This window comes from Eschrichtius robustus, chromosome 11 (genome assembly GCF_028021215.1).
Source record: "Eschrichtius robustus isolate mEscRob2 chromosome 11, mEscRob2.pri, whole genome shotgun sequence".
Classification (NCBI taxonomy): Eukaryota; Metazoa; Chordata; class Mammalia; order Artiodactyla; family Eschrichtiidae; genus Eschrichtius; species Eschrichtius robustus.
Window position 1 is genome coordinate 65,617,657 of NC_090834.1, and position 16,181 is coordinate 65,633,837.

Here is a 16,181-nt window from a genome sequence, read left to right on the forward strand (position 1 = left end):
TGGTGATATTACCAACTCCATGGGTTTGGGGACACTAGTTGCCCCATGTGTAAAATAACATTACCTATTTCACAGGGAAAAGGAATGCGGGCTGCCTCACAAAGGAGGGTAGCAGGGGAATTATCTTGGAGTGGAATTATGTGTAAGTCATGCATACACAGTTCCTCTGGAGGCACACAGAGGCTGCCTGTAATGTGCTTGCTATCTGCCTTTCATCTGTGATATGCTTTGCTTTGACAGTTCTGCAGGGCACACCTGCCACTAACAACCAACCAACCCACTCTGGTGCCTTAAATTCCTACAGCTAGAATCACTTCTTCAGGTCAAGACATTTTCTCCAGGAAGCCCCTGTTAACGGGCCACTTTGTTTCTGGGGAGCTAGGGCTGGACATGCAGGCCCTCAAATACTTCTTGGACTTCTTTCAGATGAACTTTTCAGCTCTGGCTCTCTTGTTAGATTTTAGTGAGGATTGAAGTTCCTAAGACCTAGACCAGTGGTTCTTAAACTTGACTGCACCTAAGAATCACCTGAGGAGCTTTTAAAAATCCTGATGCCAGGTCATACCCCCAGACCATTCAGTCAGAGCCTCTGGAGGTGGGACCAGACAGTACTATAATTTTCAAGCCCCCTTCCCTAAAGTGGTTCCGAAGTATGAATAAGCTGGAAAGCCAGTGACTTACACCATTTTTTAAAAATTGAAGTATGGTTGATTTACAATGTTGTATTAGTTTCAGGTGTACAGCAAAGTAATGCATTTATATATGCATACATATATTCTTTTTCAGATTTTTTTTTATTATACGTTATTACAAGATATTGAATATAGTTCCCTGTACTACACAGTAGATCCTTCTTTTTTTTTTTTTTTCCTTTTTTTTTTTTTTTAGATCCTTCTTGTTTGTCTGTTTTATATATAGTAGTGTGTATCTGCTAATCCCAAACTCCTACTTTATCCCTCACCCCCTTTCCCTTTCAGTAACCATAAGTTTGTTTTCAATGTCTGTGATGCCATTTTTTAAAAGTGATTTTTAAAAAGTAATTGTATAGTTCTAAAGAACAGACTAGCATTTTCTGGGGACTGTGGGTCCACGAGGGCAATAACATGTGGGATTTGGAAACACCCATGAACTCGTGTGAACTGTGGCAGCCTTCTCTACAAAAGCCTCTGCGCTGCTATTTTAAGGAAGTGAAAGAGAACTAAAGAGTGTCCTGTTGTAATACAACTCTTGTGGGCCCCAGCCTTCCTCTGCTGGCTTTGCCCTTGGCCTGCATCTGGCCAGGTTCCTGCAGTGACCAGAGTCTCATATTTGCCAGGGTGGCTTAAGTTTTGTTCCCATGTACAAGTCTTCTGGGCACACTGGTAATTTCAGACCACCAGGATAGTATGAAAAAATAAGTGTCTTGAGGAGTTTGTCAACACTCCAGCCTGTAGAAATGTGGATAAAAACTGAGGTTAGGGCACTAGTGACTCCTGCCTGAGCTGGGGACTATGCCAGAGTCCCTGGTGTGATGCCATCTGAGGCCCACAGGGATTTTCATCAGCCGAACTGAGCAACCAATTCTTGGAGATCCAGGCAGGGCAACAACCTAGCAGTACAACCGAAGGGGATTCAGGCCCTACACTAGGGGAAGGCACTGGACTAGGTCCCCAGGGTCCAGTGCTGCCCCGATTCTACAATCCATTCCTGTGGTCAGACATCGCCACAGCTTTTCTTGCGCCTGTGGAACCTCGCCTAAGCGGTGGGCACAGGGCAGCGCTGCTTGTCCCCAGCTGTTCACAAGAATGGGTGTCAGTGACTGGCGCCAACCACTAGAGGGACCTCCACCCCAGGTTGCGGGGTTCAAGTGCGGCCAGACCCTAGGGTAACTCCGTCTTCCGAACTGGGGGCGCTCAGAGGCAAGAAATGAGGCTGCTGTCAGGCCAACCTCAATTTGAACGCGATTCCGGGGGCCCAGAAGTCCGCACACCCAAAAGGTTGCTGCGCTGGGAGTGCCTCTAAAACGTTTTTTCTATGGCTTCTGTCTCTTTGCAATTCTCGACACAAGTTCCCTTTCTGCTTTTCTCTTTCATTCCCCACGGCCAAGGAGCGGTGCTGAAGGGCTGGACAAGCCCGGTGACAGGGAGCTGAGAACCGCCGGGCGACTCCCCGGGGCCGGAAGGGTGCTGGAGGGGGAGGTGACCAAGAGCGGAGCGGGGCTCCAGGGAGGGACGTGGCCTCCTGAGAGAGGCGGGGCTTGGGGGGGGGGAACGGTAAGCTCGGCCTAGGGGGCGGCGCCGGAGCTGGGGCTGGATGGGCGGGGCCTAAGCAGGTTCGAAGGGGCCGGCTTGATGAGGCGGGTCCCGGCGGAGCTAGAACACTTGGCGGATGGGTCCCTGCGGGCAGCCAAGGAGCCAAGAGGGAGGGGGCGTGGCAGAGGGGCGGTCCCGGGGGAAGGTGGGGCGGTGGGGAAGCGGGCGCTGCGGGACGAGCCTCCCGCGGGTCCCCGCCCCCGTCACGTGGGCTCCAGACTCGGCCGCTGCCGGTCGGCCCGCTGGTTGGTCGGTTAGTTGGTCGGTGGGTCGGTGGCCTAGAGCTCGCTTTTCGGCTCTCATGTTCGGAGGTGGGAGGGACACGGGAAAGGCCAGCACACCTGAGCTGCCCGGAGAGGATCCCCGCACCCAGGTCAGTGGGTTCTCCCTACGCCCCCAGGCCCGCTGCGCAGTCGGGACTGCGAGCCCGCGTAGGGGCATTGCCTGAGGAACTGAGAGCCCTGGAGTGTGTCCCAGGCGCGAGGGCGGGGACCCTCCTGACCCCTTCTCTGGCCAGAAGACTGGGAGGAGGGTATAACTCCTGTGGATTTGCTCCGAATCTCCACCCAGTCCTGTCCGGCGTCTACGGACAGTCCGCGCCCCTACAGGTGCCCGGATGGCCCTGGAGATGCGCAGGGTGGCAGGTCACCTCAGTTCTATGTAGTATGTCAGAGCTCTGCTAAGTCAACTGGAGCAGCGGCGTAGTCTGGAGAGAGAGCCCAAGGTGGTCGGGAAGCTTACGGTCTGTTTGCCCGAGCAAATGCGTGATCCGCAGAGCGTGTGTTCAGCTGCAACGCCTTAGCTGAAACGAGCTATATACCGTAATTGCAAAAATGCAACATGCTTTTCCAAATCTCAAGCCACTGCGTCCCAGTAGACGGCAAGATGGGGATAGTTCTGTTTGAAAGTGGGCTCCTCTCCCTCATGACATGCTGACTCCAGACCTGCAGTTGTTCCTCAGATGAAAATAAGATTATATACTGAAAGACCAGAACTTCCGAAGTTTGCTTAAGATCAAAACGGGCGTTCTGGCCAGCATTTAATCCGCTTACAAAACAGATCCAGAGTATTATATTTTTACTTTTCGAGCAGCTGGATATTTGGTATAGATCCGTCTCCCTTTCCATATTTTGGTTTACTTCCTCTCTCATCGCTCTCCTTCCTCTCCCAGTTCCCTAATCTTTTATAATACAAATTTTATGTTGCATTCTGTGAAGTTGAATGCCCAACAAAGGTAGTTGGCTGTACACAAAATTCATCATCAGCATGTTCAGTCTTTGATTATTATTTGTGTCATATGAAAAACACAAAATATTTGATTTAGAGATTATTTCTCCTTGGGGCTTGAGAGGCAGCCTGTTTGTAATCTGCTTAAATTCATATATAAACGACTTTGAAGTGGGAGAGCAGGGAGACTGGTGAACTTTTCACTCACTGCATTCATCCATAATGTTATTTAATACATTATTGTTATTATTACTTTGAGATTCGGTGATGTGCCAGTTATTAGCTTATTGCTACTGTGGAGACAAACTGAGCATCATAGTCTCCTTTCTTTAGAATAATTAATTAATTAATTTTTGGCTGCGTTGGGTCTTCGTTGCTGCATGCTGGCTTTCTCTAGTTGCGGTGAGCAGGGTCTACTCTTCTTTGCAGCGCGCAGGCTTCTCATTGCGGTGGCTTCTCTTGTTGCAGAGCATGGGCCCTAGGCGCTCAGGATTCAGTAGTTATGGCATGTGGGCTCGGTAGTTGTGGCTCGCGGGCTCTAGAGCACAGGCTCAGTAGTTGTGGCACACGGTCTTAGTTGCTCCGTGGCATGTGGGATCTTCCCGGACCAGGGTTTGAACCCGTGTCCCCTGCATTGGCAGGCGGATTCTTAACCACTGCACCACCAGGGAAGTCCCCAGCATCATAGTCTCTTTACTGGGGTAGCTATGGGAGTTGCCCTGACTTTAAGACTAAGTAGAATGAGATAAATGCTATGAAGGAGGTAAGAGCAAAGAGTTGTGGGAATTTGTCTTTCATCTGAGTGCGGAAAATCTGGAATAATTTCATGAAAGGGGTGACATGTGTGTGATGGACCTCGAAGAATTTCTCATGGGTTTCTCCAGGCAGAGGTGAGTAGAGCGTGACCTGGGCTGCGAGAGCTGTGTAGGCAGGCAAGCACTTTGTAGCCATGAGAAGTGGCAAGTGTCCCAGCTTGGCTCCTATGGCGAGTGATAAACAATAAAGCTGGTGACAAGGAAGAAACCTATTCCCAGCGGGCCATGAAGGCCAGGTGGAGAAGTTTGGGCTTTGAAAGCATGAGAACCAATACAGGTTTTAAGCAGGAGATTGGCTGATGGTTTTGTGCGTTTAAAGTCAGGGACCTTGGCCCTTGACCCTCTCAACCTCCCAACCTCCCAACCTCCAGCCCAGAGAAAATCCAGTAAATATTTGTGAAATGAATGGTCAAGCAACACTGTGTAGCAGTGCTTTTCAACCTTTAACAAGCTTAAGAGTCACCTGGGGATCTTTTTCAAATGCAAATTGTGATTCCTAGGTTAGAGGTGGGACCTGACATTCTACATTTCTTACAAGTCCTCAGTGGTTGCAGCCCCTTCACTATGGATAGCCAGGATTGAGAACAGTAGTTTGCAAACCTGGCTGTGCCTCAGAATTGCCTGGGGAGCTTTTAAATTACTCAGATTAAGTAGGTCTGGCCTGTTTTTACCAAGTTCCTCTGTGATTCTGTTGAAGGCCAGGTGGGAACTGCTGGGGTGGACTCTGGCCGGGCTGTGGGAAGCAGTGACCGGTGGGAAAAGACCCTGGAGGTGGAGAGGCCAGTTAGGATGTGGAAGATCAATTAAGATAGAAGTGAAGAGGACCTGTGTTGGACCTCAGAGAGGGGACAGGTAGGAGAGACTAGAGAGATAGCATCTACGGGCTAGGGGGCCAGGCCGAGAGGTGAGGAGGGAGGAACAAGAATTGAGCTTTGGACAAGGAATGGCATGGCCTTTAGACTATCACATTTGTGATAATATTTGGAAGTTGTTTTTTACTTGGCCGTCAAAAACATTTCCTTCCTGATATACAGATTTGTTCATGACACTCTTGCTTAAAAGCCTCTGGTGGATCCCCTTTTGCAAAACATGAGAAGGGAGAGCTATTATGAACTGTTGAGGCATTTAAACATTTATTAAGATCCCAGACTGTGCACCCTGATTCAAGAGGTGAGACTCGGGGGGACAGGGGGAAGATGTGACACTGTCATCACTTGGTGTGGGCACAACTAGGCTGAAACTCTTGGCAGCCTTGCGTTTTCCTGAGTCACTATTTTTCCTGCTTCCTCCTTCCTCAGAGCAGTTCCACTTGATGTTTTCATGGCATCATTCTTTGGTTTCAACACTTGCTGACACCTGTGTGTCTCAGTTTTTGCAGAATCCACAGGTGGTCTCAGAAAGGTGGGCTGTATCCTTTGTAGACTCTGAAAGCCAGGTCATGGGGATTTTCATGAGGGCCATTCTTATCACTCTCACACTCAGTAAATAATCTTCTAGGAGATGCCATCTTAGAGCGTCTGTTTACCTTTAGACCAGATTTCCTTAAGGCCTTGTGAGTTCCCAGGGGCCTGCCAACTCTCAGCTTTGTCTTTGGGAAATTTATGATTTCTATTTAGTGCTCCTAGGTAATCCTTACTTTGGTGCTCCTTGGTAATTCTTACTTTCATTTCCTATCTCTGTCACACACACATTTATGCACACTGAGAACCCAGCTTTCACTGTGCACAATGCTTTTAATCATCGTGTTCCATGTTGTGTAATAATCTTGGCCTCTGTAACACAGCTGTGGATGGAAGGTATAGGCAAGGTGGGATAGGATCGCCTCTCAAAGGGATAAAGTATGATATCCTTGTTTGGCATTCAAGGCTCCTCCGCAGAAGCTGGCAATAATTTGACTTACCAGCTGCATCTCCACTGTTCCCCAAACTGAGTAGCTTAACAATTTCTATCCTTTGTGCCTCTCTGCCTTTGCATACGCTATTTTCTCTTCCTGGGAAGCCCTTTTGTCTCTGCTCTGCAAGATGAATGAACTCTTACTAATCCTTCAAAATGCAGATCAAAGTCTTGAAACACCTCTCCTCCCCCCACCCCCAAGTTATTTTTACTCTTCTCTCTAAATTGTACTAGTATAGCATCCAGTACAGATGTCTTCTATGGTTCTTAACACACTTCATTTGCATGTCTCTGTCCACACCACCTCCAAACTCTGAGCTGCCCTGGGGCTGCATCAGCCCTTGTGTTCGGCCCTACACTCAGCAGATGTTGAGAAAGAGTTTGTGGCAGGCGAGGGCCTTGAGCCCTTGAGTCTGTTTTGCAGTGTTGGCTTCAGTAAAAGGGTGAAAAGGGCAGGTTGTTTTGTGTTGGAGATGAGGGAAGGAACAAGAGCAGAACCTGAAAGGCTAGGACAAGCCTGATGAGTGGTCCACAGGGCTAGAGTCATAGGGTGGGGTGGGGAGGGGAAACTGGGAGAAACGATGCTGGAGTCTCAGGCTGGGGAGAGATCCTGGAAGGTCTTGAAAGTTGAAGTTAAAGAATTAAAATGTAATGCTGATGACCTTGAAGGTCTTTGAGTATGGAAGAGACAAGGTGAAGCCTGTGCTTTCAGGAGGATTCAAGGCTGAGAAGGGCAGGTTGGAGGGACGGGACGGAACTTCTTATGAGAATGAGCTGTTGGAATAACCCACTGAGGTAGATTAGGACCTAAATCAAGGCAATGGCAATAGGGATGTTGAGGAGGTGAATGAGCTTGCCAAGAAATCCTGCAGGATTTGGTGACCGATTAGATTTGAGGGAGAGAGAAAAGAGTCACATTGGACACTGACATTTTGTGCTAGTTTGCTGGGAGAAGAATGAGGCAGTTGTTAGCAGCATGAGAGCGTGGAGGAGCTTCTTGGAAAGGGGAAGGGAGATGAGGGTGGTCGATTCCTTTTGAAATCAGGAGGGAGCCTTGGGTAGTTTCTTGCACGCCCTTTATGTTTTTACCCATGGGGATGGTGAGGCCCAAAGAAAGCTACCCCGGGTCACCCAGCTGCTGGTGGCAAAACTCAGGCCTTCTGGCCTTGAATTCTGTCCTTTGTAGCACAGTGGGTTTGGCCAGACGAGAGCTGCCGGAAGGTGCAGATGGAGACTCCATTAGGCAATGAAGAACGAGAAAGAGACCAGGTTTGGGGTGAATTCATTCTGCAGTACAGCTAAGGCTGGAGTCTTGTAGGTCAAAGACTCAGGAGGAAGTGTCTGTGGCAGCCAAAGCCACTGGGGGTGTGAAGCCTCATGAGACCTTCTTTCTGTCCTGTGACCTATGGGGATGTGGGCTGACGGGAAGTAGGGAGTGCTTTTATGGTATCTGCACTCTTATGCTTGTTAGTGCTTAGTGGGAGTACACGCGTATTAAATTGTTCTTCTGGGAATGCAAGCGCCAATCTATCAGTTCCATGGAAAGATGTATTCCAGGGACCCAAACTCCCACCACCCCACTCCCCGTCGTCAACAGAGTTTAGGGATGCCTCCAACCAGCTATGAGGAGTCGCCAGTGTAGTGCTGGGGTGGGGGCAGCGGGGTGTGCCTATCCGGGGAAGCCAATCAGCCATGAGAACTTTTTCCAAGCCAGGGCCTGTGTGTAAGGCCAGTGTCAGGGATTTAGATGGTTGAGTGAGGGCCACAGCTGTCTGATAAGGAGAGAGGACCTTGTCTAGAGTCTGCACTGCTGCCAAGAGACTCAGTGGCCCTGAGGCTGGGTTTCCTCCCCTCCTTACCTTTCCCTTCCACACCTCTCTGCCTGGCCAGGCTCCCCAGCCTCCCAGGATGAGTCCTGCCTTTGCCACGGCACAGTGATTACCTCGTTTTGCTAAGGCAGAGCTGGGTTAATGCATGTGAAACCTTTAGATTATTGCCTGGCATATGATAATTGCCAAATAAAAACAGACACAAGAAATGCTGGGATTCAACTTTCAGTCAAACTTGTTAAGCCTCTTGGTTCTTTTTTTTTTGGCCTCACCGCGCAGCGGTTTGCGGGATCTTAGTTCCCCCGACCAGGGATCAAACCCATGCCCCCTGCAGTGGAAACGTGGAGTCCTAACCACTGGACCGCCAGGGAATTCCCGAGCCTCTTGGTTCTTTTTGAGTTATGTAGCTGGGTCTGGCAAGTTTCTACCTCATCTTGTTTTGAGTGTGTGTGTGTGTGTGTGTGTGCACATGTGCGCTTTACTAAGACCAAAGTGTGTGCGTGGGCCTGCTTACCCATGGTAAAATATCACGGATAGCTGTAGGTTGCAGACAGGATATTTGAGTTGTACGTGTGTCAGGAATGACTTATGCAGAAGTAAGTGGGTGGTGGGCCTACTAACAAACCTCCAGGAAGAGGCTGTGGGGAACTGATCCTATCACGGTCGCTCCCCTACCTACAAGTGCTGTGGTGTTCCCAGGAGCTGTGCTCTGGGTACATCTGTTTCTTCCTGGAATGATGGCAGGCATAGGGAAGGAGGTGACCCAAATCCCAGGGTTGCCCTGCCTGCTCAGGGACAGCCAACGCCTGCTGGTTGCTGGGCGTGTTTGGTGGGCATAGTCAGACCCCTGCCCTGAGCCCCAGGTAAAGAGATAAACCCACAGTGACTTGTGTGCATGGTTGGAATGGCCCGCTCAGATGTGGCTGGGCCTCTCGGCTGGGCAGGGACCACTCTGACCGAGAGGGCCACTCCCGTGACTGCACTGGGGTGTCCCAAGAGGTCTTCTTAGCAAACTTTTCCAACCTGCTTCTGGCCAAAAGGCCCAGAGAGCCCACCAGAAGGAACTCCTTGGGTTGACAATATGTGTGTTTGTGCATGTGTGTGTGTGTGTGTGTGTGTGAGAGAGAGAGAGAGAGTTGTGTAGAGGCCAAGGGATCTGCTGTAGGGACTAAGGGAACAGAGAAGGGCAGAGCCACAGTTCAGGTTAGGAAGACCAAATATGGGTTACTTTTGTTCCTTGCATGCACACATAACAATTCCTCTCTTTAGGGGTGACTGTTTCCTTCCCACAACACAAGGCTCTGTTCCCCTGAATCGAAGAGGTTTTCACATGTACGGCTGGCTTGACCCTGGACTGCTTTATGGATGAAACAGAGGTGTATGTTGACTGGCCCCAGAAAGCTGCCTCCAGAGGAAAGACGGAGAGGAACTTCTGGCTTTGGTGGGTTTTACAAAGGGCTTGTCTCATGAGGCAGGTAGTGTTATTCCCATTTATGGGAGGCAAACAGGTACCAGAGAAGGAAAGTGATTTTTTTTAAGGTTCCAGAGTATTCACTTTAATTTCTTGTCCTAACTGGGCCACTTCTGAGAGTGAGAGGAGGAGGCAGATGCTGAGCTGGATGGGACCCTGGGAGACAGGACTGCCTCGGGCGTACTGGGATGTGTGGCATCAAACTCTAAATTCAGTAAGCAACGGGGGGGGGGGGGGGGGGGTGGGGAAGGCGATGGGGGAGAGGGGATTAGAGTAGGGCGAGGGGAGAAGTTAGAACTGGAATTTGGGTGAGAAAGGAGGATTCTTCTAATTCGACATTTTACCAAAGCAAAGGAATAGTTCTTGGCTCTGACACCTGCCCTCGACTGCTTGTCATGAGAAAGTTTTATTACATAAGCTCTTCCTGCAAGCAGCCAAGACATCTGGTTCTTCGATGCAACGCTGCTGTCCCGGTAACAACAAGCACCACCGCCCTGCCCTGCGTGTCCGGCTAGGTTTTTGCTGCGCGGCTCACTGGAGCTGCACGAAGCCTCTGTCAGGGGTGTTGTCCTGCTGGAGAAAAGGGCACTGACTCCTCACTCACCCCCTGACTCCAGCATGGCAGGCGGTGGGTGTCCTCTACCGTGGGGACTGGGACTCCCTTATCTCCGAGGGACCTGCCAGCTCACTCTTTCATTTAAGTCCTGGCTCTCCTCAGACTTGCTGTTTCTCCTTCGAGCAAGTCTCTCCTTCTCTGAGCTTGAAGGTCCTCGCCTGTCGAATGGGAACAGTACTAGGCCGATCTCACCTGCTTGTTGTAAAGATTAAATGAGATGACGATGCGTATAAAATGTTGGCTGCAGTGCTTGGGCGTCGTAAGTAGTAAGTGGTATTATTCTCATCCTCTTCTCAGAAAGCCTGGCAAATATAGTTTGTCAAGAGGAGTGATTTACACCAACCAGAGGGCTTATTCTGAAATTCCAGGGGGGAAGTAGTATTGTCTGGGGCTCCAGGTGTGACCCCCGTGGTGGAGGTGAGCAGGAGGTCCAGGAGGCAGAAGTCCATGGCAGGGTGAGGGAACAGGCTGATTTCAGATGGCCCGTCACCGATGTACAGGGCAAGGACAACAAACAGAGAGCTCCGAGCCCACACCAGCTCCATGGGACATGGTGGGGTAAGGTCAAAGTCCTGCCCTTAGGCTCCAAAAATCAATTCATCAGTTTTCTACCCGGCCATGTGGAAAAGCCCACAGAACTTGGCTTAGCCTGGCTGCGTTAATAGAAGTCCTGACTTTCGACCTTGATGGGGAGAGGGGTCATCCCACTTTTCCCTGCAGTGGCCAAGACTGGCCACACCTGGAGGCGGTACCCCGGGCACCACACTTTGGGAGCAGGTGGAGGAGGGCCCGTTACTGCATCAAAGCTGGAGTCCCTGTCCTGTAAGCTCCGGAAGGTCCTGGGGCAGACAGGAAGACACAGGGTTGGAACAGTGATTTTTAGGTGGGCAAGGGAGCTGCCATGTTGTGCCTTGCTCAGAGGGCAGGGTTGAGGGCCCTTGGTGGGAATGGTACAGAGGATTAAAGAAGAGGCAGATTTCAGTTTGGCATGATGTAAGAAATTCCAAATAACTCAAGCTTCCCTCTAGGGCCGGGTGGCTGTTTTAGAGCGTGTTACTGGAGTCTACCTGAAGAGGGCATTGTCCAGGCAGTACTGACTAGAGAGGAATTTGTGAAATAACTGAGGAAGCAGACTTTGCCAAAAGGGTGTGGGTCTCACTAAAAGTACTGTAGGATTTGGGGGGATGATTGTTGGCTTCTCAGCAGAGAGGTGACTTGCAGCAAATGTAGGGGGGAATGAAGGTGGAAAGCTGGGGAAGGGCGGCCATGAAGCTGTGCAGAAGCTTCTCTATCTCAGGTCCTAGGCCAAAGTCCCACCCAGTGCAGGTGTTGGGAGAGAGGAAAGACTCTGAGGAAGTGCCTTTGTGGGCTGGAACTTTGAGGTCATGATTCCAAAGCGATTGTACTGCGTGTATTCTCTGCTGATGCCTACCTTGGCCTGACCACCTGGCGGGGGCATGAAGGCTCTTATGGACTCATGGGCCCTTCCTTGAAGATTTCGAGAACACAGAGTCCTGGTACCTGCAGGACCAGGGCCATGCGGTCTGAGACAATGAGCTCACAACATCCAAGAGGTAATAGCGGGTGTAGGAGGGAGCAATCCAGGAGGGTGGTGGGCACGACACTGGGAATTCTGACCGACTGTCTGCAGCCTGGGTCACAGAACAAGCTTCCAGCCCCGAGAGGGGACAGGGAAGGGCTGTGGGCAGCAGGGCCTTATTCAAGTAAGCTGAGGTTTTGGGTGGGGTGAGTGGTGGGAGGATGGAGAGTGCTGCGGTTAAGCAACGTGGATGCCTGACGGGCACACAATCCTGGCTGGGGTGGCAGGGAGGGGAGCCCGCCAAGGCTGGTAGGAGGGAGGCCAGGGAAGCCCCCAAATGAGAATTGGCCCACTGGATCTAGGAAACTCTTTTAGCAGCAGAGGTGGGGCATAATTCCTAAGTATTCTGGAGTCCATAGACTTGTGACCTCATTTATTATTTCAGTCGCCATTATTTTTTTAATTTTTTTTTTTTACCATCCTCCGTGCCAAGAACCATTATGGTGGGAACACAAGATGAGTAAGACATGTCCCCTGCCTGGATGGAATTTAAGGAATGTACCCCTCATTCAAAATAGGCAGTAATAACTGCAGAGAAAACACAGTGAACGTTCAGAGAAAGGAGGAGGAGGGGGCATTTGAGATGTGTCTTGAAGGAAAGATGGACCAGAGACACCCCGTTCTATGGGGGTGAAGGAGGGCATTTCTAGCAGAGGGAACAGCAATGTACAAAGAAAGGCATGGGACGGTAAGTTAAGGGGCACGGGTGGCAAAGAGCCAGTGGTTTGGTTTGGCTAGAGCTGGAGGAGGAAGGGAGGCTAGACAGGGAACCAGGGACTGGAAATCATCATTTATTAAGCACGCACCATGCGTCAGGCACTGAGCACAGACTCGTCGGTGCTCACTGACATCTCACAGGAGCCTTTCAGGGCTTTAGCGGAGGAGGAAACTGACTCAGGATAAGTGACTTTCCCAAGGTTCCCTAGCTGGCGAGTGGTTGAAATAAAATTGATGCCCCATCTATCTGATCCCCAAACCCATGTTCCTTCCACTCTATCTTGCCGCCACCTTGAGAGTCCAGATGATTCGGTCTTAAGTTTACCATGAAGATCAGCTCTTCGTGTTGAGGCAGGAAGATGGTCAGACGACATTAGGCTGTGAGAAGCACTTGGTGGTCGTGGCCAGGTTGCCATGATGCACACCTGGCCCCAATGCGATATATACACGCGTGCGCACACACGTATTTATAAAGTAAATCTCTAAAAAATAGTAGGAAGTTGCACAGTTGTTCATGGTGTCACAGAAACTGATGTTTCCTGAGCGCTATAGGCAATTGCTGATTTCCTGGCCGAATTCCTCTATTTTCTCTCCCACTCGAAGTATATTAGAATGGGGCAAGGTAACCCAGAATCTTCTCTAATTTATACAAAAAAATTCCTTTTTAAAAAATTTTTTATTTATTTATTTTTGGCTGCGTTGGGTCTTCGTTGCGGTGCGCTGGCTTCTCATTGCGGAGCACAGGCTCTAGGTGCGCGGGCTCCAGTAATTGTGGCACGCCGACTCAGTAGCTGTGGTACACGGGCTTAGTTGCTCCACGGCATGTGGGATCTTCCTGGACCAGAGCTCGAACCCGTGTCCCGTGCATTGGCAGGCGGATTCTTAACCACTGCGCCACCAGGGAAGTCCCAAAAGATTCCTGACTTTAGCTACTTTATCATTAGTAACAAGTTCCTTACATCCCACCTGTTGGGGCCCCCAGGGTGTCAGCTGTCGAGGGATGTTAAGCAAGATGGTGGGTTGGGAGGGTGGGGGTGAGGATGAGAGAGAAACCTGGGCCGTAACCCCGGTGGAGCTGTTGGGGTGGAGAGGAGGGGCCGACCTTTCTGGAAGTGTTTTCTGGGAGCCTGTCCGTGCAGGGGCGTGGAGTGGGCGCTGAGAGCCTGCGTGAAAGGAGAGCATTGTATCCATGGTGTCATGTTCAGGGTCTGAGCAGGTGGGTGCTGCTGGTGGCTGCCTGCCAAAGCTGGGTACTTTCTTATCCTGTGTCCTGTGGAGCCAGCCGGTCCTCATTGCTGATCAGGTCTGCACAGGGCCACTCCCTCTGTCCAGCTCGGCCTGCCTCCTGGAGCTCGGAACCCAGACCCAGCTCTGCCAGCCACACCTGGCTTTTGTCCTCAGGGTGGACCTAGGGTCTTTCAGGCTTCCTGATGGGAAGGTCTCCCTCAGCCTAAGGAGGAAGCCCCAAGAAGACCACCTAGGGAGGCCGGGGTGCTGAGGAGGGCGTATCTGGGCTGCAGTGTCTTGGGATCTCGTGTTACAGGGCACTTGGGGGACAGAGCTGTACCCCCGTGTCCCAGCTTTGAAAACGTAAAGGGCTACTCCAGGGTCACAAATTCGGTCTTCACATGTCATGATTACTTACATTTGACAGAAAATTTTATTTTATTTTTTTTTTGCCCAACGGTGCAGCTTGCAGGATCTCAGTTCCCCGACCAGGGTTTGAACCCGGGCCACATCAGTGAGAGCCCGGAATCCTAACCACTAGGCCACCAGGGAACTCCTGAAAGAGGATTTTAAATAAACCTGGTGACAGTCGAGTGAGGGATGGCAGTTGTGAGAGGGATCCTGCAGGGTGCGTGAGACACGCATCTTGTTGTGTCACTGTCACGCACCCTGTGTGGAACCCATTCCTGAGTGACTTGGGGGTGCTTGCCTGTTTGGTTATAGGTGTCTGAGAGTGAGATGTCCACTGGGAGCAATTGTGGGCCTCTGTGGGACACCAGTACCACTTGGCCGTCTTCTCTCAAGGCCACCTCTGAGTTACTAAGGGTTCTCCCGACGCCAGTGCCTAGGGCCTGGGCCCTCCTGCTCCACAGATGTGGTCAGAGTTTGGCCCTTGGTCCTCCCAAGCCCTGGAGCCCAACTTCAGCTTTAGCCTCCATGTTTGGGGTCCCCAAATCCATCTCCGCAGCTGTGACTTTTCTGCCAGGTACCTGCCTTCAGATGGCCCGTGAACATCATAAACCCTGCCTGCTTACTGTCCTTAAGCTGGGTGCCTGGTGGCACTGGCAGAATGACTGAGCAAGGCACCAAGGGGCTGTAAGAGCATGCATGCCATCAATTACCTTACCATTCTGGAAGGCCCTGCTAGAGAGACACAGAAAGCACAGAGCAAGTGCGCTGCGTTGTACCCTAGGGTTCCCCTAATTGCAGGCTGGCCTCAAGAGATTTGGCAATTTCTCAAAGGGAGTCAGTGTTGAATATTTTTTTCCTGATCCCAACATTTAGGCCCTGATAAGAGGTCTTGGCTAACTCCATCTTCTGGAATAATGCAGTGGGGACACGGTCTCTGAGAAGGGCCAGGCACTGAGCTGGGTGGTTGACTCTGCCCCCCTAACCCTCTGACCAGCCCTGTGTGAGGCAGGTGGTAATATCTTCATTACACAGTAACCTGAGAGGTTAATCTGTGTTACCCAAGGTCAGAAACTAACCCAGCTCTAAGCAGTAGAGTCAGGATTTAAACCCAAGTCGGTCTGACTCCCAAGCCTGGACTCTCGCTGTTGTATCTTGCTCGTCTCCTTCTTCAGGGGAATGAGGAAGGAGCTGCAAAGACTCAGGGGTCCAGATTGGGCTGGGCTGTGGGCCTCTGGTGTAGGTACTGCCTTCCCCTTCTGTGGCCCTTTCGCATCACACAGGCTTCTACACCTTTCACTTTGAGACTAAGGAACTGTTCGGGTGTCTCCCATGGGAAAATAATGGCCCTGCTTTGTGGAAAAGACGAGGTGAGAAAGATGCGAGAGAGGCCTCCAGGAGCTGTTGCAGTTGCTCCCACTACCCTGGGGTCAGACTGACAGGCTTCCGGGAGCCAGACCTCATGGATCCCCAGGGAGGGGAGACCTCTTGCAGTGCAGTCCCCAGCCGGCTTGTCTGTGGTCTGTGAGTATGTGTGCAGATGGGGGATTCCTGGATCACTTTTCTTAGGAAAGTCCCTGGGCCACTCTGTGGCCTAAGTACTCTTAGGGGAGGGAAGTGATCTGAGTGGCAAGTGTCTTGTGACTGGTGAGCTGTGGTTAGGGGACCGGCTTTGCCCCTCCCTCCCCCCATCATATGCTGGATTGTTGAATTGCCTTGAAGAGAACAGGGCTGGGCCCAGGGCTCCTTGAATGCAGCTTGACAGCTGGTCAGGCTGCGGGGTCTTCAGGTTTCCTCCTTACAACATACCAACATCTGGTCTCACTAAATGGTCATGGTCCCCAGGCATGACTTGACTCGGAGCTGACTTACAAAGAAGATAGATAAAGGACTGTTGGGAACTGTCCTTACCTGGATGTTGTTTAAGGTCTGGAGATGCAAAGCCATCTCCCTTAGACTGAGAGGGAAGAGGAACACCAGTGGATGAGAACAGAGACCCACATCTCTGGAGAGGAGGCTGCCTTCTTCCCGTAGGTTTGTCCAGCGTGTATCCAAGATCAGATGGGGGCATGTGTCAGTTTGCTAGG

The 16,181-nt window shown here is 51.0% G+C and overlaps 1 protein-coding gene across 6 annotated transcripts in view; it reads left to right on the forward strand.

The window, feature by feature from the left end:
• The first annotated feature begins 2,526 nt into the window (after nt 1-2,526).
• The window catches only part of PPFIBP2 (PPFIA binding protein 2), a 158,251-nt gene continuing 144,596 nt past the window's right edge, over nt 2,527-16,181 (forward strand). For 3 of the 6 annotated variants that reach the window (XM_068554740.1, XM_068554732.1, XM_068554734.1), the window contains exon 1: nt 2,527-2,664. In XM_068554740.1, the coding sequence (XP_068410841.1) occupies nt 2,593-2,664 (72 nt within the window). In that variant the 5' untranslated portion in view covers nt 2,527-2,592. Of the gene's footprint in view, nt 2,665-12,317; nt 12,431-16,181 lie in introns of those variants that run through there. The other 3 variants (XM_068554735.1, XM_068554737.1, XM_068554736.1) reach the window with 3 other exon arrangements.